The sequence below is a fragment of the Monodelphis domestica genome, chromosome 6 (genome assembly GCF_027887165.1).
Source record: "Monodelphis domestica isolate mMonDom1 chromosome 6, mMonDom1.pri, whole genome shotgun sequence".
Lineage (NCBI taxonomy): Eukaryota > Metazoa > Chordata > Mammalia > Didelphimorphia > Didelphidae > Monodelphis > Monodelphis domestica.
The window spans coordinates 15,479,154-15,492,220 of record NC_077232.1 but is presented as its reverse complement, the minus strand read 5'-3'; the positions used below and the strand labels follow the sequence as shown (position 1 = coordinate 15,492,220).

At 33.9% G+C, this 13,067-nt stretch overlaps 1 protein-coding gene across 1 annotated transcript; it reads left to right on the top strand.

Moving 5' to 3' along the window:
- Positions 1-11,571: 11,571 nt before the first annotated feature.
- On the top strand, positions 11,572-12,510 carry LOC100028587 (olfactory receptor 14I1-like). The gene has a single exon (XM_001378546.3). It carries the CDS (start codon positions 11,572-11,574, stop codon positions 12,508-12,510), a length of 939 nt encoding a protein of 312 aa, XP_001378583.3.
- Positions 12,511-13,067: the final 557 nt, after the last annotated feature.

The following is a 13,067-nucleotide window of genomic DNA, read 5'->3' as shown; positions in this document are numbered from 1 at the left end:
CATCTCAGAATTCCAGAGATCAAGAAAACTATCAGCTTTAACCTTATCAATAGTCTGGAGGCTAGCACCAACACATCTTGCTTGCATGATCTATTGCCTTATGTTACATGGAACACTTTGGTTCAAACTTCTCTAACATATCTATTGTGAATTATTTTATCATAATGTGATCTCTGTATGTGTCTTATTCACCAATGACACTGCATTCCATGAGAACTAGAAGCCCAAATTAACCATATCTAAACCATTTATATTCCACAATACTCAAGAGAACAGTAGAATATTTATGCCAAGCTTCATAATTATTTACTATATTTGAACAGATAGCCAAAATGGGGATAATTATTTTTAGGATTATTATTTTTATCTTTCTTCTGGTATGCCACCACCCACCTTGCCTCACTTTTTCTATTATACTCTCTGTCTCTTTATCTTTCTATCCATCTTTTTTGGTCTCTCTCTTTGTCTCTAATATGGTCTCTTTCTCTCCAAGAGATCAAATTTTACTTGAATATTTCTAGATTTAGGTAACTAGGTCCCCAAATAAGGGAAAAGAGCTACTGAAAACCTTCTTAAGTCAACTTATATTTTCTAGCTAATAATTACTAGAAAAATCTGAGTTTCATAAGCTCTTTGACATTGCCTACATTTCTCTATCTATTTTACTATGACCTATTTGAAAGATTAATGAGTGGCCTCATAAGCCATGATACACCCTGACACTTTTTCAAGTACAGAGGAGGGACTTCTGAGGGTAAAGCCAAAATAGAGAAGTAGCCAGAGTAGAAATGCCATTTCACCATGAAAATCCCCCATGCCCAAGAGTAAAATAGCACCACAAAACAAATATAGGAGTGAAAGAACTAACAAGGAGATAGAGTGAAACAACCTTCAAAAAAAAAAAGAAAATCCCAAAATGTAGACAGAGACCATCTGGGGAACTGAGGTGAGTGGGGAGCAAAGCTAGCAGGAGGTATAACAATGAGTGAAGAGCAAGCCAAGAGCAAACCCCAAGCCCCTGCCTCCCCACATCCCACATTTGCTCTCAAGGGTTCAGAACTTAAGCTCTATCTAAGTCAGACCCTGAGATCCTGCCAAGACAAATAGTAGTACAAGCCAACTCATATCCTTTGAAATTTCAAACCTGTGGAGAACCCTAGAGTCCTAGTACAGAGCAATATGGGGCCAATCCATGCAGGCCCAGAGTGAAGCCAGGAATCCTAGTCTTGGCTTAGGATGAGGACATAATCCACTATTTGGGGTATGAACACAATTCTCAGGGAAAGGCTCCCTGAGATATTTTTGCCCAAAACTAAGAGCTGGAGCTCCAGGACAGGGCAATAGAGGGTGTGCCTGATTGAATCAAAAACACCTTGATACCCAAAACTTAAGCATAAGTCTCGGGCTAGAATTTGGTCAGCCCCTGATCTAATAAACTTCAGACTGAAATCAAAAGCTTACACCCAAGCCTGAGGAAAGTCTTTAAGCTATCAGAATCTCAAGCATTGATTGAATCAGCATAGGAAGGGTACTCTCAGAGTTCTCAGTCCCCAGACCATCTGATAGGCTGGTAATAACCCAGAAAATAAGCCAAAAATAGCATCAATGAAGGACTGAAGTTTAAGAGGCTAACCCGACTTCCCAGAAAACAGAGATTACCTATAATTAGATAGGAAAAAATAAGAAAACAACCAAAAATGCACCTAACTCTAGAGGATTTTTATGGTGACAAAGAGCAAGGTGCAGACACAGAAATCACAGTCCAAAAGAAAAATATGTGTTGAACACAGAGTCTGGAAGAACTCAAAATAGACTTCAAAAATCAATTAAGTGAGGTAGAGGAAAAGTGGAGAAGTGAATTTATAGAAGAAATGGGCCAACTGAAGAAGGAGAACTAAAAACTGACAAAGGAAAACTAGGTGTTAAAAATCAGAATTAACCATCTGGAAACTAATGATTTCATGAGAAATCAAGAAACAATAAAGCAGAATCAAAGGAATGAAAAAAAGGGGAAAATGGAATGTCTAATTGAAAAAACTGACCTAGAAATTAGTTCTAGGAGAGACAATCTAAGAATTATTTGAGTACCCAAAATTCATGATGAAGAAAAAAACAACAACAACTTGGATTTCATGTTACAAGAAATTATTAAAGATAAGTGCCCAGAGATTCTTTAAAAAATGAAATTGAAATTGAAAGAATTCACATATCATCTCCAGAAAGAAATCCTCAAATGACAAATTCCGGGAATGTAATAGCTACATTCCAGAGCCACCCAGCCAAGGAAAAAATACTCCAAATAGCCAGAAAGAAACCATTTACATACCATGGAGCTACAATCAGGTTCACTCATGACCTGGCAGCTTCTATATTAAGGGATTGTAAACCTGGAATATGATATTCGGGAAGGCAAAAGATTTGGGTTTAAAACCTAGAGTCACTTATCCATGAAAACTAAGCATATTCTTTCAGGAGAAAAATGGTCATTCAATAAGATAGAAGATTTCTAAGCATTCCTGAGGAATAAGCCAAATCTAAAAAAAATTTTAAGAGCAAATATGAGACACTAGAAAAGCCCCAGAAAGGTAAATACGAAAGAGAAAATTTAAATGACTCATTTAAGGAAAAAATGTTTATATGCCTACATGGAAAGAGCATTTCTGTAATTCTCAAAAATTATGCTTAGTAGAGGAGAAGATAGAAGGAATTTACTCAGAAAGAGGGTGGAAAAGTAAGCTTATTAAAATAACATGATGTATATGTAAATGTGATGATACAGAACAATATGTATGTATGAAATGATAGGTATGTATATGAATGGCATATAAAAAAAATCAAGCCAGGGCTGAAAGAGGATTGCACTGAGAGAAAAGTGAAGGAAGAAATAGAATGGGGTAAATTATAAAAAGAAAGAGGCAAGAAAAAGGAATGTTCTTATTTTTTTCTACCTCTATTTAATAATTCCTGATAGTTTAATTGATATGTAATTGAATAAATTAATTTGGTACAATTTTCATTTTTATTACATTTACTTCACCTACCCATAAAAATTACTATTTCTTTCATTTTTTGATGTCTTTATTCATGTGAAAAGTATCTCTTAATTATGTCCACATAGTTCCCAAGTTTGTACTGTTAAGAACACTCACAAGTGTTTTATATAGTTTGCAATATTTTAAATAAAATTTATTTTTCTATTTCTCTTGCATTTTCTTCAAAATATACAGAATTCTTACAAATTGATATGGGTTTGTTTCATATCTTGAAACTTGTCTTATGTAATATGTTGTTTCAACCATTAAAAATTATTTTTTCCTCTAGCATGATCTAAGTGTATTATCATGTCATCTGCAAAGAGTAATAGCTTTTTCTTCATAGCTTATTCTAATTTAGTCAATTATAGTGGAAAATCCTCAGATCCCCCCTTTAAAGAACCTCCTTATGCTCTAAGAACTAGCTTTATCAGGCTGAACTGACCCTGCTACAAACACAATGCTATAGCAGGATGTAGGAGTGGACTTTCCCTGCTTGACTGAACTGCAAACCTCTTGATTTCAGTACTTGCCGATGTTCTGATGCCTGTAGTTGTGCATTAAGTTTGTGTTTATAACCCATAGAAATCCCTAATTATGTATATATCCTGTAACCTATGGATACCCTCAATGATAGTGCATACAATAGCCAGAGCTCCTTGCATCAAGGCCCTGAGGAGCTAACCGATCTGGATCCATGCATAATAAATTTCCTTCCTTCCTTACTCTGGAGTGACAACATAGTTTCCTCCTGCCTGGCCAAACTGAAAATCCCACATCACAGTTTTATCCCCTTGAATTAGTGCTATAGCTAGCAGTGGTAGGTTACTATTGAATTACTGTGGAGATAAAGACCATACTTGTTTCATCTTTGATTTCATTAATTTCATTCAAGAATCATTAGCAGCATTTGTTTACAGTTTTATTCTCTGTTTTTGCTCTCCCAGGTTTAGGTATCCAGACCATAAATAGTAGAGAAGGAATCTAGTAAGATTCTTTCTTTAATTATTTCATCATATGGGACAGAGATGGCAGAACCTTTTGGAAACCCTCCCCTACCTTACCTTCCTGACCAAGTGCCATACTTACCCCCTCAGAGACCACATGCCCTATCTCCCCCTCCCCCACTGAGTTGCAGGAATGGGCTGATGCCCCATTTCCCCATTCAGGGGAGGGATAAAATGCTCTTATTGGGCCTCTAGACAGAGTAATGTCCTCAAAGAGTGTAGAAAGGGGTAAGAGAGTGACCTCAGGACTCCGGTCCCCTTTAGTTCTGCTATCTGTGAATTGTTCTCCTTACCCTATAGGCTAGAAGGGAGGGTGATCTGAAAAAAATGTCATCAGGCCCAGTGGAGAGGGGGAAAGGAGAAGCTCCACTAGAGTCCCTCTGTTTTTCTTTTAGTAAACTCCAGTTTTGAGGGTTGTGGCCATGTGTCCTCACAGAGCTCTCTGTATGCCGTCTTTGACTCTGTGCCATAGGTTTGTCATCACTGATATAGGACATAAAGCAATAGAATTAATAGTTCTTTAAACATTTAGTAGAATTTGCATGTAAATGCATCTGGTTGTGGAGATTTTTTATTAGGGATTATTTTTACCATATGTTTTAAATTTATTTTATTTTTTTCATTTTTTTAGATTATATGGAGATATAATTTTTAATGTTCATTTTCTAACATTTTACAATTTCTCCATCCCTCCCAACTTTCCATGCAGAACCTTTTTATTACTCACTTATTTTAATTTCTTTTTTGAAAATAATCATTTAAAGATTTAAATATTTTTTCTTTTGGTCTCAGAAATTGAATTTACTAAAAATTCATATACTTCTTTTAATTTTCAGTTTCATTGCCATATAATTGTCAACATATATCCCAATAATTCTTGAATGTCATCTTTAGTCATGATATATTTACCCTTTTCATTTTTGATCCTGGTAGTTCCTTCTTTCCCTAAGTTAAAAAAAAAAACAATGATTAAGTATTTTGTTAGGTTTTTCACAAAACTATATCTTAGTTTTGTTCATTAGTTCAATATTTTTTAAAAAATTAGTTTTATAAATCTCCCTTTGGTTTTCTAAGATTTCCATTCTAGTGTTTAATTGAGGATTTAAATTTTTTTCTTTTTCTATTTTTTACTTGAATATATAATTCATTTGTTTCTTCTCTCTCATTTTTTACTTATGCAATCATTTAGGTATTATATATTTTCTCCTAAGTTCTGCTTTGTTCTTATCTCATGTTTTGCTATGCTATTTCATTGCCATTCTTATCTAATATAAATATTATTTCACAGATTTGTTTTTTCATCCACTCATTTTTCTAGGATTAGATCATTTAATTTCCAATTATGTTTTACTCTGTGACTCAAGGAGCCTGTACTATTTGTAGTTTTTATTATATTTTTTCCAAATAGAATGTTGCTTTTCTGAATATATTTGTGAGGCATTTATGCCTAATACTTTATCAAGTTTTGTGAAAGTCTATGTATAGCTGAGAAAATTGTAGTCACCTTTTTATTCAAATTGAATTTTCTCCAGAAGTCTCTATTATGTCACTTTTCTAAAATTCTACTCATCTTCTTACCTTCTTTCTTATTTATTTTATGGTTACACTTAGCTAGTTCTGAAAAAACAAATTGAGCTCCCTTATTAATATAATTTTGCAACCTATTTCAAGGATGTTTCTTATAAACAGTATATTCAATTCTGGTCTCTAATCCATTCTTCTATTAATTTCACATTTACACGTGAGTTTCTCTCATTAATATTCATAGTCATGATGACTATGTAGTTCCCTCCCTCCTATTTTCTTCTGTTTATAATTTTTTTCTTTTTTAATTTTGTTGTCTCTGCTAAAAAGTCTATTTTGCTGACCACCATCCCCCTTAATCCACACTTCCTCTGTCATCTCATATTTTTGTCTTATCTTCTACCCTTACAAAATCATTGTTGCCTAAGGTAGGCTTCTAGATTTAAATGATTTTGTATGTATAGTTCTCAGATAACAAAATGAATGCCATACCAAATGGAGAATATAAGTTGATGAATGTGAAAAATGCTTTGCTTTTCAGTCAATACTTGAGCTATAATTTTATTAATCATCCACAAAATGTAAAATTACACTGACATTAACCTTTACATCTGGGCATTAGAATATCTAACCACATTTATAACATATTTGCTCAACCAACATGGCCAAGGCAAGGGTCATTAAAAAGCCTTCTGAGGAAGCCATACACCATATTATGCTGTGGTGGAGGAGGTGATGTAAGAGACAAGGAAATAAATTTATGGGACATATTTGAAAGGTAGAAATTGACCTTTTCCATTTACTCTCTATGCTTTGTTAAAATAGATGTCAGACAATAGAATCTAATTGATGCACATCCCTTTTGATGGCCTAAAAAAAAAAGGTTTCATTCTTTTAATACTTTCAGCACCCATCACTCTATTTAAATATATAACATATATGGTTATATACACTTCAAATTTATATATAGTAGTAGTAGTCTCTCGGTAACAGAGGATGATGATTGTATTTGTGCATTTTCATCTATGGTGTATAGATGAGTGTGCACAAAAACACTTGTGCGTGAAGGAGATTTAAGTGGAAAAGTCGATGCAGAGACAGTCCCACTCTCTCGGCATTGGAAGCCTGGGTCCAGTGGCACGAAAAATCTTTACACCTGGAGACTTCCTCAGCTGCATTGGATGGCCCTGTTGTCTTTTGTGCTCCAACATGCCCTAAGCACTCCACAGTGCTTTGCTGCGTCGCCTTCTCATCCATTGAACCTTCATATTGGTTTCTTTTGTCTGTTCAGCCGAAGCAGTCTTCACATGATACCTATGCATAAACATATGATTGTATATGTACATATATTTATAAGTAAATATATAGGAATATTTCTATATATAATATGTACATATGACCATATTTTCTTTCTGCAGAAATGTTGGAACTCTGGTATCACCTTTGAAACAAGGTAGTCATTGGCACAGGAGCATTGAGTTTGACATGCCCAATTCAAAGACCCTGTAGTGTATGAGCAAAACATAATTTCAATAATTCAGAAGAACATGAAATATGTGCTTTTAGAGAATTCTTCATGTTGGTACTTTGTACAAACACTTGTGGGAGATCTAACTCATAAGGGTCTGATCAGCCACAGCTGGTCATATTATAAACTGACTCCAACAGAGTAATATCATTTTACTCCTCCCTCTTTGAGTAATAATGACACCTACATATAGAAAGGGAGGTACATTCATAATGGACATGTGTGTATTTATACTTTACTTTTTTAACACAAAATAGAACAAATTCTCTCGTTAAAATTGCACTTAAGAAAAACCAAATATAAAAATCATATTTCATAAAAGATCAAAATCACATATAGGTTCTCCATAGAATATTCATGAATTACACATAACATGTAATTTTCCTATGTTTTTTTTTTTTATAAATAATGTGTACCGTATCTAATTATACTCAAGGGAACGGTCAGAGCATCTCTGACTAATAAGGAAAGACAACTCTGGCTTCTCTGGGGACCTCAGGAAGTGGTTCCTCTGAAGGTCATTTGGCAATATATTTCTCCTCATCTAAAAATCATCACTGTTTCATCACAGCCAATAGCTTCACATGATCCAGTTTCAGCTCCCCTTTTTTGAAACTCCAAATGAGAACAAAATTGATGTGGAGAAAGTCATACCCTTTGGATCCTGTCTAGTCCATACAAATAGGTAAAAGAAAATAGCTGCATCAATTCCAATGTCCATATATCATGGATACCCACATATATCCTTATATATATATATATATATATATATATATATATATATATATATATATATATAAATGTATGTTCACACATGTATATATCTGTACCTCTGTGTGTGTGAAATGGGGAGCTAAATTATTCACATGCATTTTTCCCATTTTATATCTGGTCCATTTGTGAGTTCAGTATACTGATTTGGATCTCTATCAGAGTTGGTATACTTCAGAGATTCATTGTGTTATGGTATAACAATGAAAACTTCAATCTGATTCTTTAACAACAGTAGATGCATGGATACAGGGTAATGATTTAAACTCTCTGAGCCTCAGATTCTTCTCCATAAAGTGAGGATGAAACCTATAGTCTCTAACTGGTTTCCTTGGATGACTTGATTATGATAAGTATCAATTTTAATTGTTGTTTTTATTATTTTTTGTTATTATTTCTATTATTATTACTATTCTATCACACTTAGACAGATATCACTTTTGCATCAGGTAACTGTCGATGTACAATATTTTCCCAAGTGAAATTGAGCAAGGGAAGGTAGTTAAATTTCTCAAAGTATTTGTACTTCAAGTTGGAAACTAAGAATAATGCTACCATCAATGTTTTTTATTTTAGAAGTAGCATACAAGTGACTGGAAAGATGGCTTAAAGGAAGAATGTCTTGGGTTTAAGTATAAGTTTTTTACACAACCTATATTTGAGGCAATGAGCAAGTCACATAACTTCTCAGGACTGCAGGTAACCAAGAATGCAATTCATTTGGAATAAAGTTGTAGAGTTTCCTTCCCAGAGGGATATTTGGTCTTCTCATAGCTTCCTTTTCTATTAACATTTTGTGCAAATTCAATCATTTCTATCTTGTCTGAAGCATCATGACCCCATTTGGGGTTCTCTTGGCAAAAAATACTGGATTCATTTCCCATTTCTTTCTCCAGTTCATTTTAAAGATGAGGAACTGAGACAAAAAAACAAAACAAAGTAACTTACTCAGGTTCATATAGTAAGAAGTGTATGAGACCATGTTTGAACTCTGGAAGATTAGTCTTCCTGACTTCATGCCTGGCAATCTAACCACTAACTTATTATCAATTAATCAATGAACATAGTTGAAATATCACTGTGCAAACCTTGGGATAGATAAGAAAAAGAAAGATAGTTTTTTATCTAACATCAATTATCAGTATAATAAAATTATTACTGTTATTACTATTTTAGGGATGACTATATATATATATATATATATAAATGGTAGTGAAATTATCTCATGTTTTGAGTATAAAATGATTAGGTATATGTATAAATGGCAATTATGAATATAATTTTACCATCTTAATACCTCAGAAATTTTTCCCTTGGCCTTAAAGTATATGTCCCCTGTGTTCCAGAATTAAATATTCTGAAAAGCTCAGCACAATAATCTAAAAATATCAAAATTATTTAGATAAGACAGGAAGAAAATTTCTTGATGGTACAAACTGCAAATGTGTGTGATGGATTGTGTTATTTAAAGAAAAGTATACCTCAAATATTGATCAATTAAATTAACAAATAATATGCATTTATTAATTTATCAAATTAAAATAAATGAATAAAAATTGTCAATGAACAAACTCATGTAATAGGTTATACATTCACTTGAAACAAATATTTTTGTGTCCATATAGATGAATCATCTTTTAGAAAAGTTTCAATACTACGTGGAATACTGTCCTGTACACCATACTAATGTATAAGGCTTTAAAAACACTTTTTTTAAATTGAAAATGATGAAAATTATTTTAAAATAGTGTTACTATAATCAAAACTGTCATTGGAATAATAGAGCTTCTGTCCCAATACAAGGGTCCTACTCTCCAACAAATAGAGCATTTGGGTAAAAAAAGGTGGTTTGGTAACTGGCCTGGATTTTGGTGAGATGCACTATTTCTCCAGGATGCCTGGTCCAGGTGAGCTTGCCTTTCCGTGAGTTCAGTGTTTCAGCTAAATGTGCCAAATCACTGTCTGGATTGAGCAGGTCACTTGGTGATTGTACTTGCTCCATAGGTTTGCCTACTATTAGACCAGTCTAGCTACTTAATGGATAACTGTAGTCTTTTTACCCTTCAACCACTGACTCCACAGCATTCTCTTTATCTTTGGTACCACTTGAGGATGATGGAACCAAATAATCTTTCCTCTCCTATTCTATAGTCACCTTTAGCTTGAGTCCAGTTCCTCAGAAAGCCACTCCAGATTTCCCCAGGGAGGGCAATTTTAATACAGTCAATTTCATTTTCCATACTCCTTTTGAAATTTGTGTAGGTGAATAGTCAGGAGTAAAAGTATGGATATATTCTAAGATCTGAAATCATGTTCATTGTATATTGTTCATTTATGATAGAGACCCTTTACATACAATTGAGCTATTTAAGCTTCCTACAAATTCAAGGATTGAGTATGTGTTTTCATCTAAAATCTCACCAGTTTACATTTTAATGTTTTAGTCTTTTCATTTCTTCCAAGTTTAGGATGGTGTTGCAGTGGAGTTAGGGAGATTATAATATTTGTATGAATGACTAACTCAGAAAAGTACTGGAAGGGGAAAGGAACCAAGAGACTAACGTTTAATTTCGAACTCCCCACTACCTCTGCTAATTGTACATTGATCTGTCTTTCATCTTCTCAAAAATTATATTTTAATAAAAGTAATTCATTCATATTTACCTTAGAGTTTTCAAAATATTTTGTTGTAACAGTCATGTATTGAGTACCCACAACTTTTGTCTTGATTTTATAAATGAAGAATATGAATTCTGAGAGAATGATTGATTTACTCTAAAGCCTAATCATGTCTAGGAAAATTTTAAATCCAATTCAGCTAACAGAAAGTTTTCTTTCTTTCCATTACCCTCCAATATCATAATGATAAAATTTTCAAATAGTTGCTACAGCCAAGTCCATCTCTTAAACCAGATTAAAAATATTATTAGTCACATACTAAAATATAAGGCATTGTGGGCAGCTATGTGGCTCACTTGATTGAGAGCCAGATCCAGAGATGGGAGGTCCTGGGTTCAAAATTGGCTTCAGACACTTCCTAGTTGTCATTTAACCCCCACTGTCTAGCCCTTACTACTCTTTTGCCTTAGAACAATACCCAGTATTGATTCTAAAATGGAACGTAAGGGTTCAAAATATATATATGGCATCATAACTGCCTTGGAAAACTTCTATATACTGGTTAAATTTGATTTGTATGTTAGTGTCCCTTTGATTAGATGATTCAGTCTTTAGGTCTATGATGGGGTTTATTTTTTGACCATTTTCTGAACTCAAAAGGTCAAAGCTCATAAGAATCCCATTGAGATGAAAACATCCTTTTCATGAGCTAAGCTATCAAGTCTTTTCTTTATTTCTCTGGAAAATATATATTGAAAAACTAAAGCTAGCTAACAGTTATATATTGGGACAAATATATCATCTATTCTCTCATACACTTGCATATACCTTTATGTATCTTTAAAAGCTTATAGAGCAATCAGGTCTCTGCTCTGGGACCAATTATGCCCAAGTTTCACAGTGCCAGTTCCACTCCCAATGAGGTATTAACTAGGATCTTTAAATATGATGTCATTGCCATTGTAACATGATTAGTGGTAATGAATTTCTTCAACTTTCTATGTAATTAGATGTTTGTATTTTCTCTCTTTTAGAATCTGATATCCTCTACTCATGTTGTTTCAAGATGAATTATAGTACACAAGCAGACATGGCTAATTTCACCATCATCATGGAATTCTTCCTCATGGAATATTCCAGCATCAGGGAGCTACAAGTCTTACATGCTATGCTATTCCTGCTGATTTATATGGCAGCTCTGATGGGTAACTTTCTCACTATCACTGCCATTGTCATTGACCCACACCTTCACTCTCCAATGTATTTTTTTCTGAGTAACTTATCCTTGTTGGATATCGGCTGCATCTCAGTCACTGTTCCCAAATTCATTGTGAATTCTCTGACACATAATCAAACCATTTCTTTGCTTGGCTGTGCTCTTCAGATATTTTTCTTTAGCTTCCTTGCAGCAACAGAGATTGCTTTGCTTGTAGCCATGTCCTATGATCGCTTTGTGGCAATCTGTCAGCCCCTGCACTATGGGGTAATCATGACACCAGCCCGATGCATTTGGGTAGCAACCAGTTCATGGCTCACTGGGTGTGTCTATTCAGCTATACATACAGGGAACATGTTCCGCTTACCTTTCTCAGGATCCAATGTGATCCATCAGTTTTTTTGTGATGTCCCTCATGTCTTGAAGGTTTCATGCTCTGAGGTTCGTAATACTGAGTATGTGCTCCTTGCTGCTAGTTCAACTATAGTATTATTCTGCTTTGGTTTTTTAATTATATCCTATACTTACATCTTCTCCACTGTATTTAAAATGCCCTCTGTGGAAGGACGCTACAAAGCTTTGTCCACCTGTTCTCCTCAGTTGATTATCTTCTTCTTATTTGTCCTTGCTGCCTTGGTCACAGTTCTAGGTCCCCTCTCAGATACATCCCCAATCCAGAATCTTCTGATTTCTATGACTTATACAATATTGCCTCCATTCATGAACCCCATAATCTATAGTCTGAGAAACACAAAAATCAAGACTGCACTGTGCAGGATTATCAAAACATTGTTTTTCCCCAGAAAAAATTGACATGTTTTGAGAATTTTAAAATGTAAGATAATCCATGATTAGAGTGTTGATATATAACACAAAATAGTAATGATACATCAAACCTGAACAATGATTTTACTGAAAGGAAGAAAAAATCCAGGATATGTATTAGTTACATATGTTATAAGAGATACCCTTGTCTATATTTAATAATTCAATTGTTCATGAACCAACTACAAATGGTTATATTTATCAGAGAAGTAAAAAGGAAATGGTAATGCTGTAGGTAAAAAAGTTATTTCTTTACACCAGTATAGTTGTAGAAGGAGTCTCCCTTCAACTTAAACTTTGATTTCTCTCCTCCATAACATTATGTCTACTGTTTTATGTTTCTGGAATGACTGTTGCCATTCTTAGGTGCTAAAAAACTGTTTTTTTTTTAAAGTTTAATTGAATTGTCACCCACTTCATGAAAATTTCCTTAATTCTCCAGTGAAGAATATTCTTTCCTAATTTTTTTGCCAATTCTTATTTTTGTTTTCTACTTTTTCTTTCTACAAGGAAGTAGAACTTTTTTTTTTGTAGATACCTAATGT

Bases quoted from the DNA above. Each gene is read 5' to 3' on its own strand.
- LOC100028587 (XM_001378546.3), top strand. From the start codon at position 11,572: ATGGCTAATTTCACCATCATCATGGAATTCTTCCTCATGGAATATTCC.